We start from the raw sequence: 27,342 nt of genomic DNA on the forward strand, positions 1-27,342 counted from the left end.
CCCCTCCCTCAAGGAGAACTGTTTTTCTCTCTCTCTGTCTTTCTTTTCAACAAAGCAATTTTTCATCATTTGCACAGCATGTGTAAACACTGCAGAGAAACAATGAACAAGGTGCTAAAAAAAAAAACACAAGGTAATTTCAGACAAGCAAACAACATTCTGTCATGTGTCCACTCCTGATATTATTGTTACCTTAGCAACAGTCGTACAGTCATCAACAGAGGAGTGAAGATGGAGTGGAGTCTGACCTTTAACCTTTAACCTATCACCCAAACTTATGCTCTTTCTTCTCTATAACAAGACACAGATAGGCAGGGAGGGGAAGGAGACAGAAAGACACTTAGACAGGACCCAGAGGATTTTGTTGGGCTGCTGAAGGAGCCCTGGTGTTGATGAGAGGGCGAGCGAGCGAACGAGAACGGGGGAGAGAGGGAGAGGGGGGAGGTTCACTAATGATCCAGTGTTTGATGTTGCCTCTCAGGTCCTGAGGAGATCCACTCCCTATACCGTCCTGAGGAGACAGCGTGGGGAGGAGGGCTAATGGACATGTGCATGCACGCACGCACACACACACACACACCAAATCTTTTTTCACAATTTCTACTTTTCCTGTCATCTCCTTTATGATATCTCATCCTGTTTTTTTCTCTCTTTTTCAAATCATGTTCAGCACATTTCTTTCTCTGGTCCTTTCAACAACAAAAAAAAAAGAAAAACACAAAAAGGTCTCCATCTATCCTATTAGCAGAATATTAACAAAGAGAGAGAACCCCCATTAGTTAAACCACCTCTTCTACCAAACACACACACACATGCTCACACCCACACCCAGAGCCTCTCATGATCAAACACACACTTGAGTCGTCTCTTGAGCCGACCTCACTCAAGACACTGCGTCTCCTGAGCGAGTGCCCGAGGGCCAGAGATTTGAGGGCGGAAAGCTTTTAAAGCCAATTAAATGGGGCTTCTTAGAGCGCCGGCGCTCCCTTTTAATGCCGAACCCTGAGCTCTGCTAGCGTCTCTGCTAACCCTTTTACTCCCACTGACGCTGCTTACAGTCAAGTTTGCTACCCAGGGTATTTCCCTATCACCTGCTTGTTAATATTCCTGAAGAATTAGTGGTTATGGAGTCAGGAGTTGACTGTGATTTTTCACTGTCAAAAGAGTGCAATAATTAAGTGCAAATAGCATTAACTGGTATGACCCCCATTTCTGCCATTTTTGGTAAACAAATAGTCTACAGGCTAACAGGCTAGCTTTTTTTCGACCACCCAGTTCCTCCTGCTGGTTAACCTCCTCCTTATCTGCTGTTCCTCCCACTGAGAGAAAAGAGGGATGAAAACAGACAGAGAAAAGAGGAAACAGCAGGACCTAAAGCACTTCTCTTTCATGTGACACCACCAGGGCAAACCATCAGGCAGGCATTTCTCTTTCTTTCTTACTCTCTGATTTCCTCTCCTCCCTCAAACTTTAGTCCTCTTCCTCTCCACTCTCCATCCCATGGAGCGTGGTGACAGCTCAGACAGCCAGACTCCTTAATTCCTCTCTTACTCCGTTAATCTGTCATCTTTATCAGGCCGGAGAGGGGGGGGGCTGTGCCGAGAGAAGGGGGGGAGTGACAGGCCGGGACGTGGGGTGGGCCGCCAGCCGCAGCCCCCCGATCAATCTCCACATTACAGCTGACAGAATGGTGCTAATAACTTATTGATCCCCCCTCCGTGCGCCGGGGCCTCCGCCGGCCCTGAAAGCCCTGCCATTGATTGGCTTACAGGCCTATGCAGCTGGGAGAGGGAGGGGAGGATGGGGGAGGAATTGGGGTGGGCGATGGAGATGGGGAGAGAGGCGCTTCTGCTCACGCTGAGGAGGGGATGCGCCACCACCAACACGTGCAAATGTGCACACACAGTACCACGGCTCCTCTGTTTGTCAGGCTGTATGTCTTTTCAACAGGAAGACAGAAATTAGGAGAGGCAGAGAGAAAAACACAACTACAGAGGAAGAGAGAGAAAATCATGGGAGGACAAGATTCGCACATGTAGTATACCAACTAAAATATGGCTAACCTTAAAGTGTGTTATATATGTGACAGTCATATAAATACATGTCCCCTTTGCAACACAGTATGCTTATGTAACACAATAAAAACTGAACCTAAAGGCTATCTGTGCAAGCATTTATTTTTGTCACTCTAAAGGCCTTCTGTCGGGTACAGTACATCCTTCCTGTAAAAACCCTCTGGTGCACAAGAGGTGATGTTTCCAGCAGCAGTAACAGTGATTTGTTCACAGTTAGTTCTGGACTGTGACAGCTATTCAGGGTTTCCAACACATTCATGTATTTGAGGTAATATATACACTGTTTAGCTACTGCTGTCATCCATCGATGTGATCTGATAAGCTGTGACAGATCAGTTATCAACCCTGTGAGTGACAAACTGCTGCAGAGGAAAAAAACAAGCCATGAGCTATGTCTGTACTGCAAAAAAATTTTAGGGGACCCAGAATAAAACAAAGGGACAGACAGGCTTTTAAAAGGTGTCAAAACAAACAAAAAAACAAAGACAAAAGTGTCCATTTCTCCTGCACCCATTGTCAGTTACCGTCACACATGCACTGCCATTCTGTGGGCAATGCTGCTATTACTAGATACTCAAAAAAGTTTGTAAATTACTAATTACTTTGTCTTGAGGCCCTGACACACCAAGAAAACTCTGTGCCATCGATCAATGTTGGGCCATCAGTGAGTGTCTGTCACCCTAGTCACTGCAGTGTGTCCCGCACCGTTGGCTCTCATTGGGGTTTTTTTTTGTTTTTTGCTGATTCAGCCTGTTGGATCGGCGTCGAAGACATTGAAGCCAGCTCCTCGGAGCACAAGGAGAAAAACAGAAGTGAGGAATGTAAACAAAAGGCTAAAGTCAAGAGCAAGTGAGATCTAACTTAATTATTAAATAAGGTCAGATTGACTTGTTTTTGCCACTGAGCTCTTAACAGAAACATTTCCTGGTGGTTTGTGTTTTTCTTCACTGGTGCACAGTAAATATGCTTTGTGTTGGACTGTGTTGGACTGTGTTGACAATTACTGACTACCACCGTCTGCTGGTATGGAGAGTCATTCCCTCTCACAAAGACACAGAACATACATGCTGATTGGCTATTGGTGGTAGTAATTGTAATGTGTTCATGTGCAACTTTATGGTTAAGACACTGGCTACATGAGGCTTCAGTCAGCCTTGTCTCTGCTAATTCTCTGATGTCAGTTTGGTGCGTCTGAGCCTTTAAACATAATGGGATTAAATACTTCTCGAATAAAAGATAAAATACAGCAAAATTTAGTCAAAAGGTAAAGAGGAATGGATGGACTATTTTTTGGACTATTGTATATTTTATATTTTATATTTTGTATATATTGATATTTTTATATATTTTTTTCTGTACACACGGCTGCTGTGACAAGTGAATTTCCCACAAGTGGGATAAATAAACGTGTCTAAGTCTAAGTCTAACACATAAAGTAAACCTCAGCACATTTTAAAGACGTTTGAGACCTGATTGTAACTTACAACTCACAACAAATCTTTCCAATGAGAAATTCAAATACAAAAAGTATATCTAAAGTTATTCACATAATGAATGTGATGTCAGATTCTGATGTCAGTACTGAAACTGTAACATTATGTTATGTTACTTTGATAAGAGGGAAATCATTTTCTACTCAAATGTTGCTTAGCAATCCATTACATTTAACATGATGAAAAAAGTAGTAACTTTTTTTTTAAATGAATCAATCCAAGTCCAAATTTAAGGATGAAGGAGACCAAATGCAACTGACTTATTCTCAGCTCAACTATTGAGTGATTTTTAAGAAATTGAATACAAAACCCCCACCAAAGATGGCAAAGACATTAAAATCGCACACAGAAAAATTGACCTTTTGGACTAAAACTTTTGTTTGGTTTCCTTGAAGAGCTCTGAATGGAAAAAATAAGTATTAATTTAACTATTTACTTGAATATTTATTTTACATTTCATCTTTTGACAGAAGGGCTAACATGTCTTTATGAATAAAAAACCCAAGAAGCCATTTTGCCATGGCAGTGCGATCACATTCCTGTTAAGCAGCGGGATGTTTTCAAATATTTACAACCCACATTTCCCTTTTTACTTCTGTATGACAGAGCTAATATCATCAGAAATCCTGGAGTGTTTCCTTTTGTTTGGAATCGCCTTTCTATGCTAATCGTGCAATAATTAGCTGGTAATACTTTAAAAGCAATCCTCACTCACAATCAGTTTGGAAAAAGAACGGTCTTGCACAAACACGCTGCAGATTCACACGCAAGCAAACATCTAAAACCAGGCATTTAAAGCCACACACGGAAAGGTGCACACGCTCAAATACACACACACACACACACACACACACACACACACACACACACACACACACACACACACACAAACACACACACACACACACACACACAAAAATGTGCTCAAGCCCCAAACCGCTGCTACAACCCCCAACCACACACACACACCAACAGGCTGTAACTGCCTCTGGGAGTCTGAGTGCAGGGAACAGAGGAGAGAGAGAGTGGCGGTCCAAAAACACCTTATCTGCCTGTTTGAGTCTCCGGTCTGACCGCAGAGCCACGGTTTACAGTCTCCACAGGCAGCCAGACTCTCAGCGTCGGCGCCCCTGCTCTGCCCCTCCCTCCTCCCTCCCCTCCACCTTTCACAGAGCCTCTGAATAGCCAGCGGCTGGGGAGTGAGAGAGCGAACAAGGGAGGGAGAGATGGAGGAGAAGAGAAGGAGGGAGGCAGCCCTCCTGTCTGTCCCTCAGATTTAATTAACGGCCCACTCCGGCGCAGAGACGACCCGGCAAGGCTGCTTCCCTTTCCTCCTGACCCACACACACACACACACGCACAAATACACTGAGCCGTCCGCCGCCATAGCTGCCGCCTGCCCTCCCCTGATACCACCACCGCACTCATTCATCTCTCTTTCCTCTGTCTCTTTATTTCCAAATGTTTCTTCCATCACTGCATCTCTGTCTCGCTCTGTTGCAGACTTTCTCTTATCCTTAATTTCTCTCCTGTCTTTCTCCATCTCTTAGATTCTCTCACTCCACAGATCATTGAATGATGTTTTTGGAGGATAAGTCAAATAGGAGAGTTGACTGACAGAACAGAGTAAACAAAATCATAGACAGCGAGCTGCGCTTACCATCTCATCTATCTCAAAGTCAAATAATCCACTGCTCTAAAACTTATACACATTACACCCACCTATGCATTTGGACGCAAATTTAAACCTGTGTTGATTTTGCGTGGGCACGCATCTGTATAACTATGTGTTATTTGTGTGTAATTGTGTGTTTGTGTGTCTAATTTCACTGGCAGACAGAATTAGAGCCAGTGACTGATCGGATTGGACTTGTTTACAGACACGGAGCGAGCCGCTTAGGCAGCCTGTTAAATCTCCCTTTAATGCTCAAACGGACAGATTTTAGGGTCTTGGACCCCCCTTAGTGTAGGCCACTTTGTGCTCGCCCCTTCCTTCATCACCCCCCCCACCACTATCCCTTTGTGTCTTTCTCCATTAAGATAACTATTCAGTGCTCCGATTTCTCCATTAAGTTTAGCAGCTGATTAGGCCAGTATTTGGGTGGAAATCCGTCCCAAACGGGGTTTAAGACACTGACTGGGCTAGCTGTTGAGCAGTCTAATACCCTCCACCTTCCACCCACCCCGTCTGATATCAGAGGCACCGTATGGACAATTAATCTGGCAGACAGTGGAGATGAGCACACAGAGAGAGGGTATGGAGGTGTTGGGTCTGGGCTGATTATGGCGCTCGCTGTGCCTCTGGCTAATGTTGTAAGAACGGACAGGGTCAAACCCAGGGCAACGGTGGAGCAAGGGTATGGTCTTCACTGATAAAAAGACATGTCATTTGTTAATTAGGGAGAAATGTGTTTGTTGAAAATATGTTTGGACTTTCTGATGAAATGTATTCAATTCAGCTGATTCTTGGTTCAGGATCAGTATTTTAGACGTGTATCTTTTATGTAGGAGAAGTCTGCTGATATTAGAAAAAACGTAATTACAGATTACATTGAAAATAATTACTATAATTTCAGTACTATTTTATGTCTTATGCTCTTTTTGTAGTGCATGATTTTCTTTGATGCATATTTAATGAGCATTGTCAGAGGGAGCCTGAGAAGCGAGATTTCTATTGCCAACGAATGCTTCTCTGTAATTGATGTGCATATGACATTAGAGAACCTAAAACTAAACTGTCTTGGAGCGCACTGAGAAAAGACATCCTTACAAGCATTTTAATGTGGGGAAAAAAAACAACACAAGAGCCTAAAACAACATTTCAACATACAGTAAAATCAGTGCCATCATCAGAGTTGAGACAAAGTTCATATTCATCCACAAAAAACTCAGGACCAAAGTGTGACTCACACCAGTTCAAAACTATGAAGTATTGAAAATATTTAAATTTTTAACATGCAATAATATTAATATAAGTTTTGGTTGCTTGTGAAGCATTGTTGCCTTGTTGGGAGACTATAGATGACACAAACATAGTATGTCATAAAAATGGGTTAAACGAAATGTCCTGTACAGTAGGTTGATTGCTGAATGGTGATATCCACAGAAGCTGCTTTGCAAACATATGTGTTTGATGGCAGTACAATATTCTCATACAAGCTACTTGACAAATAGCTGTGATTAAACGCTGTCTGTGTTCTGTCTGTAAGCTGTAAGAAAAGCTCTTAGCACATGCACACCATGGTTCCTCTGCTCACATGAAACTGGATTAATGGCAAACAAAGCTATTTATTCAGAGGTAATTTAAAACAGGGGGTTTAACAAAAATCCTGGAGAGCGGCAGAGAATGTGGGAAGAACATTAAGTAATCAACTTGAGAGCGACCTTCAGGAATGAGTAATAAGCTTATGTTAAATTCCCCCCAAATCACACAAATTAGGGTAAATTAAATGGGTAATGGAACGTTTACGCATGTTGCAGGAGATGTAAAGGGGGATATATCATCAGTCTGGATGCAAAGGGAGATGAAGAGAAATAATGAAAAAGGTAAGAGAGAGAAAGAAAGAAAACATACATGCAAACACACGCAGCATCATTGCGGGTCCTACCTGTGTGTCCAGTACTGGTGCTGTGGTCAGAGGCTGACTGGCCCTCGGGCATGCCGTGCTGTCTGGTGTGGTGCAGGTTGGAGATGATTGTCGAGAGGTCACTGTCACGACTGTAACACACATACACATGCAGAGGAAAGAGAGAATAAACACATTTAAAAGCAGCTCCAAACAAACTTAATTCCACAACGCAATCCAAACTGGTGTGTGATAAAGCAGCAGTGCATAAATTCAACTTATTTCACACACTACTTACCCCAGAAATCCTCCATCTAGACAGCACTGTCCTCTCAAAAATGCATACCGCCACACAGACCAAGCAGCTACAAGTGGCTGTCCTGTCAACTGGCTCTTAGCTCTGAGGTGTGTAATACACTCTGACAGACTACCGCATCCAGCACTTTTGGGTCTCATCCCTGCTCATCTTCCACACTAAGATGTATTAACGAACATATTCACAACTCATAAGTAGTTTAGCAGCTTAAAACCTGATTATGGCTCTTTTTAACTCAAGCTGCCAACTGCTGTTTTAAAGAAATATGGCAATTGAATAATATGAAAAGGCAAGATGATGAAAAACAAAATACTAGTCTAGCCTTGACAGGGTCTTACTTACTTATTACGGACATAATATCTGAGAGACAACACAATTCATCTGCGGTATATGACACTGGGCTTCAGGTCTTCTTGTCTACTGTCATGCCTGTATTTCAACAGGAGGTCCTTTGTAACAAAACTGTCAACAAGAGTCTCTAAAACCCACTGTCCTGGCCTTCAGCACCTCAAGGAGGAGCAGGAGAGGGTTTACAGATTATGCCCAGATCTTGTTGGAGCCACTCTGCCCTTCGAAAGACTCCACCAGCCGCCATTCTAACCTCCCCACACCAGTGGACCCAAACAACTGTGTCATGGAGGTATTTCATTTGCAATCTGATTACCATCCTGATCGCATTAAATGGCATAATGATGGCAAATAGGCGCTTAGAGTTTGAGGGGAGTATAGCAGCCATGCAGCACCACTGTAGTGTAATGGCAAACAGCTTGTGTGGTGGGAGAAGTACAGGGTTGAATATTTTTTAGTCTAAATATCTTTTACTGTTAAATGACTGTGACATAAATGCTACAAGGAGGAGCGTCCCAAAGTCATGAAGAATAGGAAACTTCATGTGCACCATCACTCTGTCCACAAAATAATCCTAAAAACATGCAGCATTTAAACATATCAGTTTGATGGTATCAGCATCCTCTCGTGTCAGCGGGATTCTCGTTTATAGGCTTAACTGGCAACTTTATTGAAAACAGAATCATCTATGAAGGGGGTCTGGTATGACACAGCAAGCACAGTTTATGGGACAGAAGCGGTGAATGGTTCTTAGCTGCCACCACTATGACGAGGCCACACTGTTTGCGGCTGCTGGATCTGGGTTTTTACAGTCCCATGATTACAGGCTCCCGCTGTAATGTCAGGCTGTCGGTCGCCAAGCTGTTTTCCACACGCTAACAGAAAAGATGAAGGAAAGCGTGGAGGGCCCTAATGCTGGCTTCAGTCACCTTTCAGTCACAGAGAACCAGTGACTCAGAAAACAGTCTCAGACAAAACAGTCCCCACCGGTTGCTTGGCAACGAGACGCTTGATTGAACTGTTACTGTAAACTTTTTGGACTAATGATAGACTTCTTTTTTTAGAGTGTAACTTACTAAAATTAGTAGCTATCTGCGTCTGAGAGCCCAATGGTTTTCTTCAAAAAGAAAATGAGATGCAGGCTTTTCTTAATTGTGCTCTAAGTCATATAATAATGCTTCTGTGTCACCACCAACAAAACACACATCACACACACTGAAGTTACTCACTCCGCTGTGAGAAACTGCAGCCAAATCCATCAACGAGCTAGCTGCGTAATAACACCACCCTCTGTCCATCATTTAAAGTGATCATGATAATGCCATCCTGAACTTCTCAAAGAGGTGATGGGGTTATTATCCTGTGGCGAAGTGGCCGCTTTAAGCCATGAACGGCAAGGACATTGTTAGTGGGGTAATTAGCGCACTTTTCCTGAGCTGTCCCGCCTCGGCTTGGGCTAATGAGGGCCTAGCCCTATCCTCACCCACCTCTGCCCTCCCTCAACTCCTCCTCCTCTCTTTCTCTGGGTGGAGGCAAGGTCATACTCAAGCCCTAGAAGATGAGGCAGAGGGGTGGGGGCATTTAAAACCCAGTCACCTGAGTCAGCGCTCCCTAAGGAGCTCCTAAGGCCGGGGTTAGCCGGGCAGGATGGGGGCCTCTTAGAGGATGAGGCGGGGGGGTATATTGAGGCTGTTTGGCCTGATAGCAAAGAAGGACATGAGCTGCGTTCTTATCACCAAGGTGCACGCCGGAGACAATCATCTCATCCTCAGCTCATCCCTAAAGTGGTCAATACCTCTCATCTCCGGCCGCAGGACAGACACACTGACCCAGACGCTGGGATGACTAATATGTGTTAATACTCAACGTCTGTCATGGATACTTCTGGTATCGGATATTACTGAGATGATTGCACACAGTTTTTTAAACTAATCAAATTTCTGAAAGGGCTAGCTATCAACTTATAAGAATTGATATTGGTGCAAATATGACACCAGAACTCAGGTGCTGATATCAAAACATTTTTTTTCTTTTTAGGTTTAGGGAATACATATTTTAGCCCCTTCTCTTTATATGTGGTAATTAAGCGTACCAAAAGTAAATATATTGTCTAAAGTTAGACATTTTTCCTGACTTTGGATCAGGAAGTATCGTATCAAAGACCAGGGGGAGAGAAATGCCTAAGAATGTGACCAGACGTTTGACACTTGAAATTTGTATATACTTTTACACACTTTAACACACAAACAGACACATTTTAGGCAACATTCAGCCCTAATATCTACTGCTGTTTTCTTTCAATGCCTTTGATCGACGTATTTTAAATACACTTATTATTTATCATATCACTTCACATCACAGTCTAGTCCAGTCTCCAGATGCAAATGTTGGCATTTTTTAGTTTTTTTTTTTTTAACCAAGACATTGCTGCATCTCCTGCCAGGATTTTGTCCCCTACAATGGGGTATTTAATTTTAAAACATGATCTTTATCTTAACTATAACTACTTGGTTTTTGTCCCTTAACCGGATTATACATTAACCAAAATGTTGCTGAAACACAAAATCTCAAAGTATCCGCTAAATAATAATGTGCAAATGTAACTTATCCTTGGTTTGCAGAGACGCTCAGTGCTAACATTTTTTATCGGTTGGATTGCATAGTCCCCGCTTCTCAACATTACAATATCTTGTGAATTATTTTTCTATATTTTCACAATGATGTTTAAAACAAAAGTATGTATTGCTGAATCATGCATCTCCATAAAAACACACAAAAATGCCATAAAAAGGGCAGTCAAAATTAGTGTCTTCCAGATCACTTGTTTCTTTTGTTAAGAAAGGCTGTGCTCCCCTCTACTGTAGGCGTTGCTACTCAAAATGGTCCAAACAACATGAAAAAAACTCTTCTCCTGGCAAAGGCTGTCGACTCAGTATAAATGCCCAGTAGTGGCCTGCTGTGGCATTGGCACGCGGAGCTGAGGTGGCGGGGCTGGAGGTCACAGTGTGAGCTGGCAGCCCGGGCACCCTGACGCCATGTCTCACACCACCACTGGGAAAGTGCTGACAGACAGACAGCAGGGATGTGAAGGTGGAGGAGTGGAGGAGGACGAGAGAGAGAGAGCGAGCAAGAGGGGCAGAGAAGAGAGAGAGAGAGAGACAGGTCGCAAGCGATATAACATCTGGTGCTCGCAGGTTTACTGTTTACCCTTCTCTGCTCTCAAGACAACAGCACAAACACACAGCCAACTCCAACCTGCACAGGTGGCTCACAGCAACATTCAAATACCACCAGGCAATATGTAATATTCAACAACTACAGCAAGCTTGGCTATGGACTTGGGCAAAATGTTAAGAAAAAGGAGGAATGAGTAAAGTTTCTCTGATGCTTTGGAGGAGAAAAAATGTAATGCAAGTCTTTTATTTACGTCAAAGCAGGAATATGGTTCTTTTCCGTGTACAATTTATGTGTTGTTTGATTCCTATGAGCAACGGAAACACAATTGTCATGCTGCTCACAGTTGGATCGAAAGGCAACCCGCAACTGGGAACCCTGCAAGCAGAGGGGGTAATGAATAAATACAGAAATAGATACATAAATAAGTAAGAGTAGCCTGGCTTCACTTGGGCTTCGCTTCTCCTTGTTGTTCCTCTGCTGTACAGGCTGACATGAGGTCGATAAGGCAGCCAGGGGAGGAAAGAAAAGTACAATGGAAATAGAATGCGGTAAGTCCGCCATGTTGCATTTAAGTTCCCTTGCAGCGAGCCATGCACAGGCTGCTGGTTTGACTGTAAATTTCTCCTCTGCCTCAGACTTCATGAGCTATTCTGTTTCTCATTTTTCTAATTCTGTTGTTTTTATTATTCGTATCTTTCTCATTTTTTTCAAATTCAGAAAAAAATAAACAATTTCAAGTAACATTTGGATTTAAAAAAAGGAAATTAGTGGTACCGTGTTGTATTTACAGTATGTGATGTAATTGCTTTGAGCTTTCAAAGAAAACACTGTTTTACAGTAGGTTCTGTATGAGTTGCCAAAGCTCTTAATATCTTGGCAAATTTTAACATGCTGTATGACAGGACACGGTTAATAGTAAACACTGTGTTCTTTACATGTGGAAATGATGAACCTCACGCTTCAAACCAACGCCAAATCTGAGAGTAAATTGCTGGAACGCTGCTGGCCATCTCTCTGTTGATCCTGTGATTTGATAGGGACAAAACACTGCTCTATGTGGAAACAACAAACGTCTTGCTGCTAGCCAACGCCCAATCAACTACTAAATCGCTCTGACTCTGTTGCCATGGTTAACGCGTGTAAACAAGGCCAAAAATTCTTGAAGCGGAAAGCTCTTCTAGAAAGCTATAAAACTCCAAGCTCACTAATTAGTGCTTTAGGGGAGAGCCATTTCCAGTAATTTCACACTGTCCGTGACCTCTTACTGGCATAAGGCAATGACACAGTTGTTCAATAAAGCCAGAGGACAAAATGTCAGACGCAATAGGCGTACAGTAGCTAACTCAGCATCAGTCTCTTTGTCCCTCTGTGGTTATAGGGCAGATTGAGTACAGAATAGGAGCCAATACTGCTCCTTTAAAAGATCTGTTTTCTTACAGAAAGGTGGGCTTTTAAAAAGATTTTTTTTAAAGCACGGTGATAGTTTGTGGTGATATCAGAGCCTTCTAAAGGTTTATGAATTTAAGCTTCTGTTTGCCTCTAATCTCACTAATCAGCCCCCTATCAGGGTGAGCCTGCAGTAAACACTCCACAGTTTTCTCTCAATGAACACCAAGCTCACACTGCCTCAACATTTCACTTGGATCTGCACAATCCAGCCGATAACAGGCTATAACCAGGTTAGGGCTGCCCAATTACCATTTTTTTGGCTCCAGAGCTCAAGCAGCAATCAACAGCAAATAGTCAAAGTTTCAGTCGGGGGTGGGGGGCTGCTGAACAAGGACTCAGCCTGACATTTCTCTGAGATGGACGTCATAGTTAAGAAAAGCGTGTGTTTTGGTTTAATTAAAGGCATTAATTTTCAGGGATTCTTTTATTCTACAATATTGTTGTTTATAGTATTATATGTTAAGAACATTTTCCAAAAGGTTTGGTTTGTTTTATGCATGTTTGTAATTCAGAAGAGTGTGTTAATGGCTTTTTTCCATAATAACAGCTTGTGACAATTTTTCTTATCACAGACAAATTACAAACCGACATAAATGCTTTTAATAACAGACTCCGAATACGCCTGACAAAGCATTGTGAAACAGTAGCATCACAGTAGCTTAAAATAATTGAAGATTTGAGATTTATATTCACTCATAATTTTCTTTTTGACATTTCTCAAGAAAAAAAGATGATCCAAAATCCCAAACTTTTAAACTGAGCACCTACCCAGTGAATCTATATCTGAATAGTTTTGGTCCAGCCCTTAAAATAGGTCTTTCATAAAAACGCCCATAATCACTTCAACTGTAACCTTGCTGCTGACGACAGAGATCAGTCAGATCAGATGTTAGTTGGGATATGTTGAATGTTGCTTGTTACAATCAGCTTTACTCCCCACTGAGAGGATGAGCGCAGGACAAGACAGTCCTCATATGAGGAGACCCAGTGTTAGCCTCTGACAGTCTATGTTAAACAAAATAAATTGTTTGGTATGTTTTATTCTTCAGTAGAAAGAAGCATTTGCATATGTAAGTGATCGAGTAGTAAATGCATGCATGATTGAAAAACTGCCTCTGTTTGTTTTCATGAACATTAATAATGGCTATGGTGGATTTTTTTTCTCTCTCTCAAAGGCTGAAAGGCAGACGTCAGCGGGTGTAACTTATAAAATCCACGGTGGTTGCCGGGTAATTACCCAGACTCTCAGTCAGCACTTTTCAATCAAAGCCTTGTTATCTACGGCCAACTGAAACAAACACTAAGGTAGGCTTTGTTTTGCCCTTGAGTAAGACACTAAAATCAGAAGGTACCGGTATCAAATATTTAGTCCCTGAGATGAAACCCATAAATCAGTGTTAACGAAAGTCAGATACAAACAATCTGCTGCACTGATACCACGGCAATACACCAAGGTGATAACAAAACTAGATTTTGTTTCTACGTCTCAGATCCTGTGTGTTTCACAGGAGCCGCACTTTGGTTCTGACACCCCAAGGAGCTTCTGTGTACACTTTATTGTGATAACGATTATTTGGTTGGCTCCGTGATTTGGCAGCACTTCAGTCTCTGGATGCTCTGTGCTTATTCAGCAGGACAAGTGCAGGTCTGTGGAGCACCAAGTAAACTAATTGTGTGAAAAGCCATCAAATATTAACACTGATCTGGTTAAAAGAAGGTTTATAATGAACTTGAGAGGACAGCCTGATGAGAATGATGGGCTGTGAAAGCAGCACCTGTTGACACTGACAGACAAATCCTCTTAATGCGCAATCAGCCACCTGAACTTACCAAACGGTCTGCTCTTTAATGTGACTGGAGATGAGAAGAAAGTCTAAAGTATCATCTCATGTAAAGCCACCTAAAGTTAAAGTAAAGTTGCTACATGAGACATCCAACAAAATATAGATGAATAATTTACACAAGTCGCTTTGATGTGCACATGTAGATTAAAGAGCAGTTACAGTAGGTAGGTTGTAGCAACCAAGTGGGTGAGACATGCTGCTGCCGCCAGCCTTGATGATGTGTGGATGAGACAGCACAGATACGCTCACACATGTATACAGAGGCCCTGTATTTTTCACATCCATTGGCCAAATCCAATTTGTTAAGACCCTTCTACGACTCACTTACGAAGCTGTGGTCAATGGAAATCACATTTCCGTGATTGGACATCCCATTATCCCGTTCGTCCAGACCCGCACTGGGGGATAAAGCAGGGCTGAGACGGATGCTCAGGACAGACCGGAGCTGCGGCTCCAGCGAGTCCGTCGCCTTTCAAAGGGTAAAAGCCTGACATATTAGTCATAAGTGTTCTTTAAATTCATTATCATCTTAACACGCCAGCGGCACAAGTGTCAGGGGGAGGGGAAGCCCTCTTAAATGAGGTTAGTGGATCCATTTAAAGCTTCACAGTTGCTGTGCTGTCCGCCGTGTCACACGCAAGTCTCAAGACATGAAAAACATCCCCTCCTGTAATGAGGTTGCACAAGCTGCTTATAATGCAGCTGGGGACTTTCTGAGGTTAATCAATGAACAGCCTCTGCATTATATCTGTCCATAGCCTGTCATGTACATAACAACTAATCACAAATCCATGTGATGTTTTTTCTAGATTGAAAATTTCTTCATGTCTGTCACTTCAAATAGATCAAAGTACTGATTGTAAACAAGAAAAAAAAAATCTTAATCCATTTTTTTTACTTTATTTTTGTAACAAAACAGAGCGTACGTCATCAGAGAGAGGCAGCACTGTCCCACAAGCTTGTTAAATTCATCTTAATGTGGTGACCTCACTGTAACCCTGCATGTGTGTATTTGCATGTATGAAGATGTGATTATTCACTTAATCCAAACGGCTTTTTCGTAAATACAGTCCTCATTTATATGAAAAACCCAGTCTAATGTGTATGCAACTCCTGAGCACTCTCCTCCCTCCATTATTATGGAAGATTTCAGTTTTTACAATTAGTCAACAACAGCCATTTACTGATTCACACTAAAATGCAACGTTTCACGCGTTGATTTCATGAATAAACCACTGACATTTCTAAAAATATTTAAGCTGCAGTCCTAACACATACCACTTATGGTAGCATTATTATTACAGTTTGATGCCAGCTAGTTTTCAGAAATACCAATGGTAATACTGAAACAAAACAGACATTACAAGTATTTTTGCTTTCCTCCTGATTTGATTAGAATAACAAGGCTGTAGTGGGGTGGACAAGGATCCAGGGACCATTTACAGATACTTGCTGGACTGTGCATTTTTTAAAAAGTGAAAATAGACAACATTTCAATTTTTCCCCCCCGAGTGTTTTCACACGGTAAAATGGTGGAGCAGCTGTCGCAAAGACAGCCGATTGTGCTGTTTTCCTCAAAGTCCAGCAACTACCAACAACAAAGCACACACTGTATTTTGTTCTCCACAGAAGCATCTGCCATTTCAACTACTGTACGGTTTAGTAACTGCAAAGAACTTACACTGGCTACGTTAACATGCACACTAATATTCATCTCTATTATTCTAAATTTTAACAAAATAGCATATTCCACTTGGATATTCTGCATAAGGTCTCATTCTTAATGTAGCATTTTCCAATTAAGGTATGTGGGACATGCCGATATTATTTGGGTTGTCAAACAGAATGATTTGGACATAAATACAGCGCATTCAGAGTTTGCATCTCTGTTGCACATGGCGTATTTATACTTAGCTCTGTGTGTCACGGATGCGTTGTACATGAACCACCTTGCCAGCAGTTTGCAAGGCTGCTGGGTAGAGATGCATGCCCAAAAGAAAAGTACTCGTTTCTGACAGGAGGGAGAGTAACACCTACTTTTGAACACTATGAAATGGATGGATGTCAACACATTTTTCAATATGTGCAAATCTCACAACACTGGCCTTGTGTTTGCACAGACCAACAAGTTCATCATTAGTAAAAAAAAATATATATATAAATAAATAAACACCATTTTGATGCAAAAAAGAAAAATAGCACAAGTGGCTGAAGTTGTTCCATTTTCATGTTAGGGCACCTCAATTGGACAATGTACGGCTGCATGTAAATGGAAATATTAGTGAAAGATGAATTTTCATTAGCCATGTAAGCAGCTTAGAAAGCATATTGTCCTTTTCAGAATAAGAGCAAAAACTGGAATATTTTGGGCATGCAAAGGCAGTCAGTGACACTCTTTGGTAGCTGCTGACAGCTGCCAATAGCTACCAAAGAAAACAAAAGCGCTGCCCTCTTCCTGTTTTGCTTGCGCAATGCTTGACACGGTTCCTTTATGCCCTAATTTGAACCTTCATTAATCTAGCAGCCAGAATCGTGTAGCCAAAGTGGGTTTATAGGGAACCAGTCTAAACATTAATAGTGTCATTATTCTATAGCCATGACATTGTGATAAGTTAAAGCAAAAAACATATCTTTTTTCACTTAGTGTTTTTCATGCAGCATATACTACTACTTATTATTATTCTACTTAATCTGCCTTGCCATGTCTGTATATGTATTTTAATATTGTACACTCAGCTCTAAAACAATTTTGCTAAATTTTATAACTGTGCTGCACAAGTACATGTATATCATGATAAACATAGATCTTAAAGCTGTGTATTTTATAACCATTTTAAAATGCTCTTTACACTTAGCTCAAAAAGTGCAACAACATGACATGAAGATGTGACGACTTACGAATGTTATATATCAAACACTGTGTGATCAAAACGCTCCCAAGCACAGCATGGGATGGGATGAAGCAGACAGTGGTGACTCAGGTGACTCAGTCTTTCAATATCAAGTCAAGACAGATACACCGAGACTTGGCAGCAGCAACAAAATGCAAACCAACAAACCAATTAACACTTTCAAAGCTCAGCACACATCCTTCCATTAGACATCCTAAAGCAAAAGCTGTAAGTTTATTTTTGAAACCTGGTTCTTTGTCTCATCTCAAAATGAGCCTTTAACACCTCAAAATTCTTCTAAAATCACTTTTGATGAAAATAATACGCACGTCAGAGGTGTCATTAAAAAAAAAAAAAAAAAACTTGCATCCTTCTGCTTTTAGACAGAATCTGACAAAAAAGAGGACTCATTACTAGGAATACTCTTTTTTTAAACAAAAATAACACCTTAGAGGCAAGCACAATATTTTCTTTCAGTGGCAATATCACTAAACAAAGTATGCATTTTCAGGCACAAAAAAACTATGCAATTACATCAATGTCTGTCAGTTTCTGCCAAATACACACAGAGAAAGGAAAGAAAATGTCTGAAGTTAAAAAAAAAGACGAAAATGTCTGAAGTTAAAAAAAAAAGCAAGTAGTAGCAGTAAAAAGCCAGGTGTCTGGTATAAGAATGACATTGGACCCAAATATCAACCACTCACATGCTGTCTTTCAAACTACATTGATGCTGTGGCCACAAAAGTCACATGTGCCTCACCTCTTTCTCATGATACTGTAATGCAGCTCGTCCTCCTGTTTGATGTGGGCATGATCCCCACTGGCCCGCTCGCTGCCTTCACTGTCGTCGCTGCTGAAGATGGAGGCCAGCTCCTTCTTGGGCACCCGGTTAGGAGGAAGGGGGATGGTGCGTTTCTCGGCCAAGCGCCCGCGGTTCTGCACAAGACAAAGAGAAAAAGGAGACACTTTAGCAACAGGATTCATATACAGCTTGTCAAATTGTCAAATGTGTTTCTCAGTTTGCTTGTGTTTAATCTATCAGCAGATTTTTTTCTTGGTCTGCTCATTTGAATCTTTTTTTAAGCTGCGCCATGTTGAGATCTCGCTGAAAATGTACATACAGGACGCCAAGACTTTAATGAGAAGAGATGTTAGTTTTATTTTGCCGTATTGACTAGCTTTTTTGTGTTTTGTTATTGTGCTTATTAAACACCTCGTAAAAGAACACATTAAATCAGTAATTCCTAACCAGGGGTACTCGTACCCCAGGGGGTACCTTCTGCAGTTGCCAGGAGGTACGTAAAGAGATTGTGGAGTAGCTCTAGGGATTGCAGTTTGATCCAAAATATATATCCACCCATTGAGACAGATGTAACACGTGGCACTGCCTGTTGAGATTAAACATACATGAAAACTAGTTAGCAAGCAATTAGATAAGTCTAAATGCTTAACGAAAAGTGATGGATAATGGGTAGTGATGTTGAAATGGTTTGTTCAATGCGGTGGATAAATAATTAAAACACCCAGCCTCTGCTACTTGGAAGTGAGAATATATATATAAGGACGCAAACCTGCAAACTTCCCTAAACTGTTAAGACAGTTCAAATGTATGAAGAAAACACTATTGTACTGATGTAGACCATATGATTAAAAGGGTTTAATTTTGTTAAAATTCTTGAATTATTAATACATATCAAATGTTAACATTTAACACTACTTATTTTCCACTGAATCTTTACACCAGTACAAGCTGCACTTCCCATGCTCTGATTGTTAGTTTTTACTACAGTCATCCTACATTCTCTGCTACAAACCAAGATACAAAAAGTCATCGTTGTCACATTATCACCTTGTCACATTTGTCTTTAAATAAAACATTTTATGCCCTCAATGTCAATTTTTCCCAGTTCTCCCTGTGGTTTTGAAAATAGAATTGAATATTGATATTTTTCAAGACATCAAAGTTATAAATTTAAGTTTCATTACAACACTAGTGTTCATCACCTCCAGTTCTAAATCAAATGACCACATTTGAAACATCACAAGTGATCTCAGCAAAGAGGTACTTGAGATCATCTGACAGGTGTGTGTGTGTGTGTGTGTGTGTGTGTGTGTGTGTGTGTGTGTGTGTGTGTGTACATAATTTTTTTTGGAAACAATATATTGAACCATTTAACCATTATCCTTATCAGGACATGAAAAAATAAAATAATATACAAGCTTCCAGCAAAAGCAACTCAACTGCAAACAATAGAAACATCAGTGTAGCTGAGACCCATGAGCTACACTGAAACTAAAACATCATAACCTGTAAGATTGACATTCAGCCTCCAGCTACATATCATAAAGTCATGTGTACGCTGTGTGAATAGATTATAAAGTGATACTGAAAATAGTCTATGTCAACTGGGTATGTCTGCTGTAACAGAGTAACTTTGGCTTGAAACAAGCCATTTGTTTCACCAGCAACACAAACAAGTCACATTCTCCATATTTTTTCTACTCTGAAAAAACTGATGAGGAGAAAAGTTGGTTGATGATAGAGGTGAAATGGTAACGAAATTTCATAGCATGATTACAATGTCCAAAATCATCAGAATTATTAGTATTGTCGCTGTATTTTTAAAACGGGGTTACTCACACACTCATTTGTGGCAGCCCGCCACAATTACAACATCTGCTGCAATATACTGATTTTATAGTTTTGGAGTTGGACCATTAATTAGGAGTGCTGTTGAAATATATATACCTTTTGGTTAATGATTGCACCACGCTCTCTGAGCACAGAGCATACTCTGGGCACAGATGGAGCGGCAGAATGCCAGGTGCAGTGAAAGTAAAATTTATTGTGCCAGGTCTAAAGTTGTCCATTACTTGCCTCTTCAGCAACTGCTCCTCTCATCCATCTAACTGATCTGATAAGCTTGACTAGATCAATAATCCATCCCATAATACAAACTCCTCAAACTGCCGCTGAAGGAAAAAAGGAACTCACGACACATTCTCCCAGTGCTGTGTTCACAGACCCGCAAAAACATCCAAATTTGGAGAGACACAGAAAGATAAACAAGGGACACAAACACCTTTTTCACAGACACAAAACAAAACATTGTTGCATGCTGTGCCTGCCTCCGGGAGACTGTTGCTAACTTTGGTAGATGCGGGACAGTATTTACTGTGAGTTTTTCAAAACGCAGCAATCAAACACAACTTTATTGACAATTAATGTTTAAAAATGTAATACTAACTGTCAGGATTTTTTTTTTTTTGTAGTTTGTAATGAAACTAGCAACCATTTCATCCCTAGTTAGCAAATTCAGTGTTTATTTTGCTTCAAATCTGCCAGGAGTAAGCGGAGAAAAGAAGGGATAAAAAGGAGAGAGTGGCCCTAGGGGCGTAAGGAAGTGAAGCTGGGCGACCTTTAATGTGACCTGAAGAGGTCACTGCAGATTAACAAGGCCCTGTCACCGAGAGAAGGGAGGAGGGGGGGAGAGAGGGGAGAGAGGCGTAGAGGAGGAGGAGAGATGGAGAGAGTAGAAGAGATTGAGCCAGGGGAGGAAATTGGAGAAGAGGCTGAGGAGGAAAGTTAACATGAAGAGAGAGAGCAGATGTGGGTTTCTACAGGAGAGAAAAAGCGTAAAGGTGAGAAAAATACAGAAATGAAAGAGAATGTGGTGAGTCAAAACATGAGAGAGAGAAAGCTCCATAGAAGTAAGGTCTGTCCGGTGTGGAGTGGACTTGGATTTGAAACTATATTCCCCCCTCTCTCTCTCTCTCTCTCTCACTGTGCCTACATCTCTGCTCTTACTCCCGGACGCCTTTAAGCCCTCCAGCTATCCCTTCCACCACACGCAACCCCACTCTCCACCACTCCTCCCCTCACTCCTTCCATCCCAGGAAGCGCGGCAGCATGAGTGGCAGGCGGGGGCAGGAGGAGGGATTTGGGGGCTCCTAGCCAAGAGGCAAACAGGTGCAGCCCCTCTGGAGTCTCTCAAATGGCAGACATTAAAAAGAGTGTGGGGGGGGGGTGGAAGACAGAGAAAGATGAAAACATCCCCCAGGATGAGCAGGCCACAGAGTTCTGCACATTTCTTTCCTTTCTCTTTTTATCATGCTTTGCCAGAAAAGAAGGTTTTCCTCTGTTCTTCTTTCCTGTTGGAGCTTTCTGCAAGTTCTGCTCCAGCGTTTGAGGACAGTGGATCACTTTCTGATACTTCTGCTACTTCCACACGAGGCCTCACTGTAGGAAGTTAGTGCTGGAGCTCCAGCAGGACGCAAGAGAGAGAGAGAAAACAGGAGCACAACATCACGTCAGAACAACAGAACGCTTTCCACGGATGCAAGCACAGTTACGTCTGTCAGACACACACACACACATCTGTTTAATACAAATCCTCCATCTCCAAGTGTCTTTACTGCTGTCTTCACATCGTCAGGGAAAACACAAAATTGCACATGCGCACTACCCTCACCACCTACACACACATATGTATGCACACTCTCACACACATACTCTCACACACACACACACACACACACACACACACACACACACACTCACGCACACACCTGTTCCTGTTCCTTAGAATTCCCCTCCAAAGCAGGGGATTTTACTTGGAGCACGCCAGCAAAACAGTGTATACAAGAATAGTTTGTCTAAGACCAGTCGTGACTGAGGCTGTGTGAGTGTGTGTGAGCGTGTAGACAACCACCCACATGGCCGTGACATACCCAGGCTGACAGCCCCTCTCCCTCCTCCCCCCCCCCTCCCTCCCTCCTCTCTCCTCCCGGAAAGCCCCGATCCTTTCTTTAGCGCCACTGACGCAGAACTGGGGGTGAGCTCCCACTGCTTCCGGCAACACTTCCGCAGCACGGGGGAGGGCTCTCCGAAACAAAACACGAAGCAAAACACACCCCTGGCAGCCCACGTAGGAGCGCTCAAAGGAAGGGCGCCTGAACGCTCAGGCACATATGTGCGTGCACAGACACGCGCATGTGTGTGTGTGTGTGTGTGTGTGTGTGTGTGTGTGTGCGAACAGAGCTGAGGCAACCTTACTGTGTGTGGTCAACCTCCTGTCAGCCATGGAAAAAAGTGTCTCATAAAAGTCCCACTAAAAGCACCTCTATGAATATCACCTCCCACGCTTTCTGTCAGTCAGGCAGCCAAGAAATATATCTGGGCTTCACATTTACACGCAGAAAAAAGACACGCATACATACAAATGCACATGCATAGGGACACACTGACCAACTTATTACACAATATAGACAGAAAATTGAAATGGTCATTTTAGTACATGACAAGCGCTCAGAAACACTTCCCCTGAACACAAATATAGTCTTATATTCATACAATACACTGATACACACTCAAATAAATAGAGCATGCACTGAGAGTAACACAACAAGTTGAACTCGATAATAACACTAGCAGTTGAACAGCCTACCACACTGAATGGCACTGAATGCCATTTAAGGTGACTGAGATTTTGTGAAGTACTGGATGCACTGTAATGTGAGTTAACTAAATTTATTGCAAACCGTCTTCAGAAATGCCAAGAAGTAAAAACTACTTAAATATGATCTTTTAAGGATTAAAACATATAATCTGCATCAACTCGAATTTGACACTAGAATTGGTAGCATCTAGGGCTGAAGTTACAGAACTGATACTTCTACAGTGTACCAAGCGTGAAGGAGAACTACAGTGGCCAATGCAAAAATGCAAATGGTCCTATTCAAGGACAATGTTTGATTTGTTCAATCTGGGCTACTGTAGAGCAACATGGCGGACTCCATAGACAAGGACCTGCTCCATATGTAGTTATGAACAGCTCATTCTAAGCTATCGGAAACACAACAATTCTTATTTTCAGGTGATTACACAAAAATGAAAACAGTGATATGAATATTATGTCCCATTTCTGTTAATGAATGCCCTTAAATCCTACACACTGGACCTGTAATATGTAGAACGGGGAATAAAGCATAATATTTTAAATAAAAGCATGAATCTGTACGACAAGTGTTAGATTTAACAGCAACAAAATGCTCTCGTATTAAGAAACAATATAGGCTAATATCTCAGCTACACTAGCAAAAGTGTTCAAATTTGAAGGCAATCTCATGTTTTCCCTCTAAATTTATTTCAGACTTTTAAATGAGCTCTTGGTGGAAAAATAGGACTAATAAGTGTGTGTTTTTTTTCCTTTCTCCTTGCGTTATTTCCTGAAAGGTGCAGTGCCCTGCCGCTGGCTCCAACCAGCATTAGTGAGCACACACCCACACACACATACTCACACACACACACACACACACACACATGCACACACAGCGGTAGCCGCCCGTGACATTCCTGCAGCTGCGGCGCTCTCTCTCCCTCGCACGCGCCCCCCCAGCAATCTCCCTGGGGGACGAATGCCTAATGAGTCACGCGCCTGTCTGCCGTTACCTCGCAGCATGTGTGTGTGTGTGTGTGTGTGTGTGTGTGTGTGTGTGTGTGTGTGTGTGTGTGTGTGGAGGCGGGATGGCGGGCCGACTTGGCGCGAGCACCAGGGGAAAGGGGGAGGGGGAATGAGGAGACGACGGAGAAGGAGAGAGGGAAAAAAATGAGCGTGAGGAGGGTGGGAGATGGGGAGGGGATGAAGCGGTCATTACCGTGCTCACATAAGAGCTCTGAAACAAGGCCAAAACAAACAATTTGTCTGCTGTGTGTTTGTGTGAGCCTGAGATCCAGTTCAACACAAAATACAAATTCTTGCTTTGTTTAGTCTCACCTCCTTATCTCTGACTCACCCGCACGGAAAGCTGTCCTGACATTTTCACAGGTGCACCCATGAAAGGTGATTAGCGACAAAATGTGTCAGCTTTTGTCAAATTGAGATCGCTCAGTATGCAAACTTGATTACTGTGAATAATTAGATTAAAGTAATAATGTGATTGAAGTGTTTACGTGGTTCACAGTAACCAGATTTCCCCACTAACCCAATAATAAAGTTAATATGATGTGTTTGATAAGCAGGATAATGTCTGTAAGGATTTGTAGTCGCCGGTGGAAAATCTCTTATTAGTGCCACAAAACAAGAAATGGAGAGACTGAGTTGGTGTTTATTGTTTTGCTTTTATGAATTCACAGCGCACCTTAATAGAATCGTTTTTTTTTACTTTGTGTTAGCTGTGACATGAAAGCTGTTTTGCTGTCATCCCAAAAATAATTTCGGTGTTTTCTTTTTCTTCACCACTATCCATGACACTGTTTGTTTATAGAAACACCCATTTGCATCCGCTGCACTCTGAAATGACCTTTTGGTGCATGTTCAGAATCAAAACACTGAAAGAAAATCAGACAAAGGCAGACTTCACTGCGCAGGCCACAAAAAAAAAAAAAACCTGACAAGTCTTATATTTGCCTAATCTGGTTATAATCAAATTATTAGTGTGCGCGTAAACAAAGTCACTGCAATATGTGCAAAAAAAAGGCAAGATCAAGAGCAGCTGTGAATAAACTGCAGATATATAATTAGAAACATGTTGAACTCTTCTGGCTTAAGAATATAATGTTCGTTTAGACACTTATTTACATTGGGAGAGAAATAAACACATTCCTCCACCAAAAACACACTAGTACGGTCACAATGTGCCAGTATGGTCATTTATACAGTCATTTTTATCCCAATTGTTCCCATTATTGTACAAAATCATATTTTTATCTGTATTAACATAATAGAACTTTTGATAGCATATCGATATGCTGAATCAACAACGGACGTAGCCACTGTAACGTCATCCACTGGTTTGTGGACTGCCATTTTGAAACCTTAAGTTCAGCATTGCAGCTGTTGCCATCTTGGATTTTTGGAGGCAGAAGTAACCTTATTTGGGCGAGAGGCGGACACTGTGGAGGAGCAATGAGCGGATCTGACTGAGAGGCCAAGGACACTATCGGCAGACAGCCTGTAACTCAAAGCAGCCCACACCTTTGGGTAACTTCAAGCCTTAATAAAATGTAAACATATTAAAATTCACCTCCGTACAATGGTCATGAACGTTAAAATTAGCAACAGAGACCAAAACATGTTTATTTCAGCTGTAAAGTTGGGCATTTGAACATGTTTTAGTGGGGATTTACTCTGTTTGGGAGCCAGTCTCAAGTGGCCATTTAATGAACTGCAGTTTTTTGGCATCTATACAATGGCTTAATTTCTCAGGCTCATTTGCTGCTGCTTGGGCATATCCCATTAATGATGCCATCGATAGTGAGTATAGTAAGTATAAAATATTTCCTGTGACACCCAATATAAGCTCCAACGTATCACATTTTGCAGGTGTGTGTCTTCCTTAACATTAACAGTGTTTTGTTATTCTTAGTTTGCAGTGAAAACATATTAACCAACCAATACCAATCAATCAGTACCATTTTTTTCATTTGGTAGTGACATCATCTAACCACAGTATTTGTTTCCCCACACTCCTTACAGAGCAGCTGTGTACATTAAACATATATTACAAAAAACAAACAAAAAAAATAAACAGCAACCTACATGGCTGAAAAATAAAATGAATATGTAAGTGCCAAAAAACTGCAGTTCATTGACCAGCCACTTGGGACTGGCTCCAAAACAGAGTTAATCCTTACAGCCCTCCGTGTTAAAACGCCGAACTTTACAGCAGAAATAAACATATTTACAGCGTTGTACAAAAAAAATGTTTCCAGTCTCTATGGCAAATTTCCCCCCATGACAACTGTTCAGGTTGAATTTTTTTTATAGCTCATCCGTTTACATTTTTATAAGGTTTAACGTTACACATATTTAAGGGCGGGTCCACTTGAGTGGCAGGCTGTCTGTGAGGCGTCACCACACTCACTTCTGGGTCCAACAAAAACAAAATGGCAACAGTCAGAATGAAAGAATGGGTGACGTCACGGTAGCTACATCTATTATTTACACAGTCTATGGGAAAAGCAGATCTTGGTTTTTTACAATACCAGTCATTTTCTTTTAAAGTTTCAGATACATTTTGGTTAGAGGCAGTCATTTACAGGTTATGGTAGATGTTTCATTTAACGTTAAAATTCTGTTTTGATATTAAAATACTGTGAATGGCTCCACATGCTGAATTATCTCATACATGTTGTACAGTACATATTGTGCAAAGAAAATTCACAACTTCAGAAATGCAACTTGAGATCAGGCACCAAAGTTATCAAGTAAAACTCCTTATAAATGCAAATGTACCAAAATAAATCTGATTCTGGTGATTCTGGTGTGTGTGTGTGTGTGTGTCTCTGTGTGTGTGTGTGTGTGTGTGTGTGTGTGTGTGTGTGTGTGTGTGTGTGTGCTTTATGTACAGACTTCAGGCAACACTTGGTTGTTCAAGGCCGTGTGAGAGAAAGAGAAAAAAAAGTGAGAAAGCACTGTAGGGCGGACAGGCATGCGACCAAGTCCCCCGTCTCCACCCCCACACACACACGCACTCATGCTCTCCTGCACCCTCGGCCCCCACGCGCTGAGCCGAGCAGGCAGTTGCAGCCCAGTGGAGCGGCACAGGGCAAGGGGGGGAGAGAGATGGGTGAGTGGTGGGGGGAGAGGGAGAGGCGCACAGAGGGCGAAAGGCGGCGAAGTGGAGGGGAGGAGGGCGCTGCTGGGGCGGCGCTGGGAGGTCAGTGGCGGTGCAGTCAAGCGTGCCAGTGCGCCTCTCACTCTCCCCATTCCCTCTTGTTTCCTTCTCTTCTTCCTCCTCCCTTCTTCTCTCCCTCTCTGTGTTTGGATAGGCCCACAGAGGCCGCCGCAGGGGAGCTTTATGGACAGGTAACGACTGGGCCTTTCTCTCCACAGACAAACACGAGAGAAGTGGAGGCGAGCATGACTTTGTGGTTGGTAAATTTAACAGATGTTTTCTCGTGTGCTGGTCCTAACAAGAGTCAAATTTGATCCTGAAATTCTAGAATCTCATGTAAAGATCAACACACCCTTGAAATAGTTTCATCAAATACCCTGGAGCTACTCATTAAATACACTATTACACTATTAAAGGTAAATCTCGCAAGGTGTGAACATCCACTTTGCTGAGGTTTGACAACTCATGCACAACTTAAAATGCAGCTACACTTACATGAAATAAAGGTAGAGGTGATCTGACTAATGAGCATCAGGTATGTTTTGGAGGGAAAACCAAGATTAAC

At 41.9% G+C, this 27,342-nt stretch overlaps 1 protein-coding gene across 1 annotated transcript in view; it reads right to left on the bottom strand.

Annotated features, from left to right (window-relative positions):
- samd11 (sterile alpha motif domain containing 11) overlaps window positions 1–27,342 on the bottom strand; it is a 54,666-nt gene that overhangs the window by 21,373 nt on the left and 5,951 nt on the right. Inside the window, exons 3-4 of the mRNA XM_042490962.1 lie at window positions 17,920–18,095; window positions 7,177–7,286 (exon numbers count right to left, since the gene is read on the bottom strand). Of these exons, the coding sequence (XP_042346896.1) occupies window positions 7,177–7,286; window positions 17,920–18,095 (286 nt within the window). The remainder of the gene's footprint in view (window positions 1–7,176; window positions 7,287–17,919; window positions 18,096–27,342) is intronic.

Source organism: Plectropomus leopardus, chromosome 8 (assembly GCF_008729295.1).
Source record: "Plectropomus leopardus isolate mb chromosome 8, YSFRI_Pleo_2.0, whole genome shotgun sequence".
Lineage (NCBI taxonomy): Eukaryota > Metazoa > Chordata > Actinopteri > Perciformes > Serranidae > Plectropomus > Plectropomus leopardus.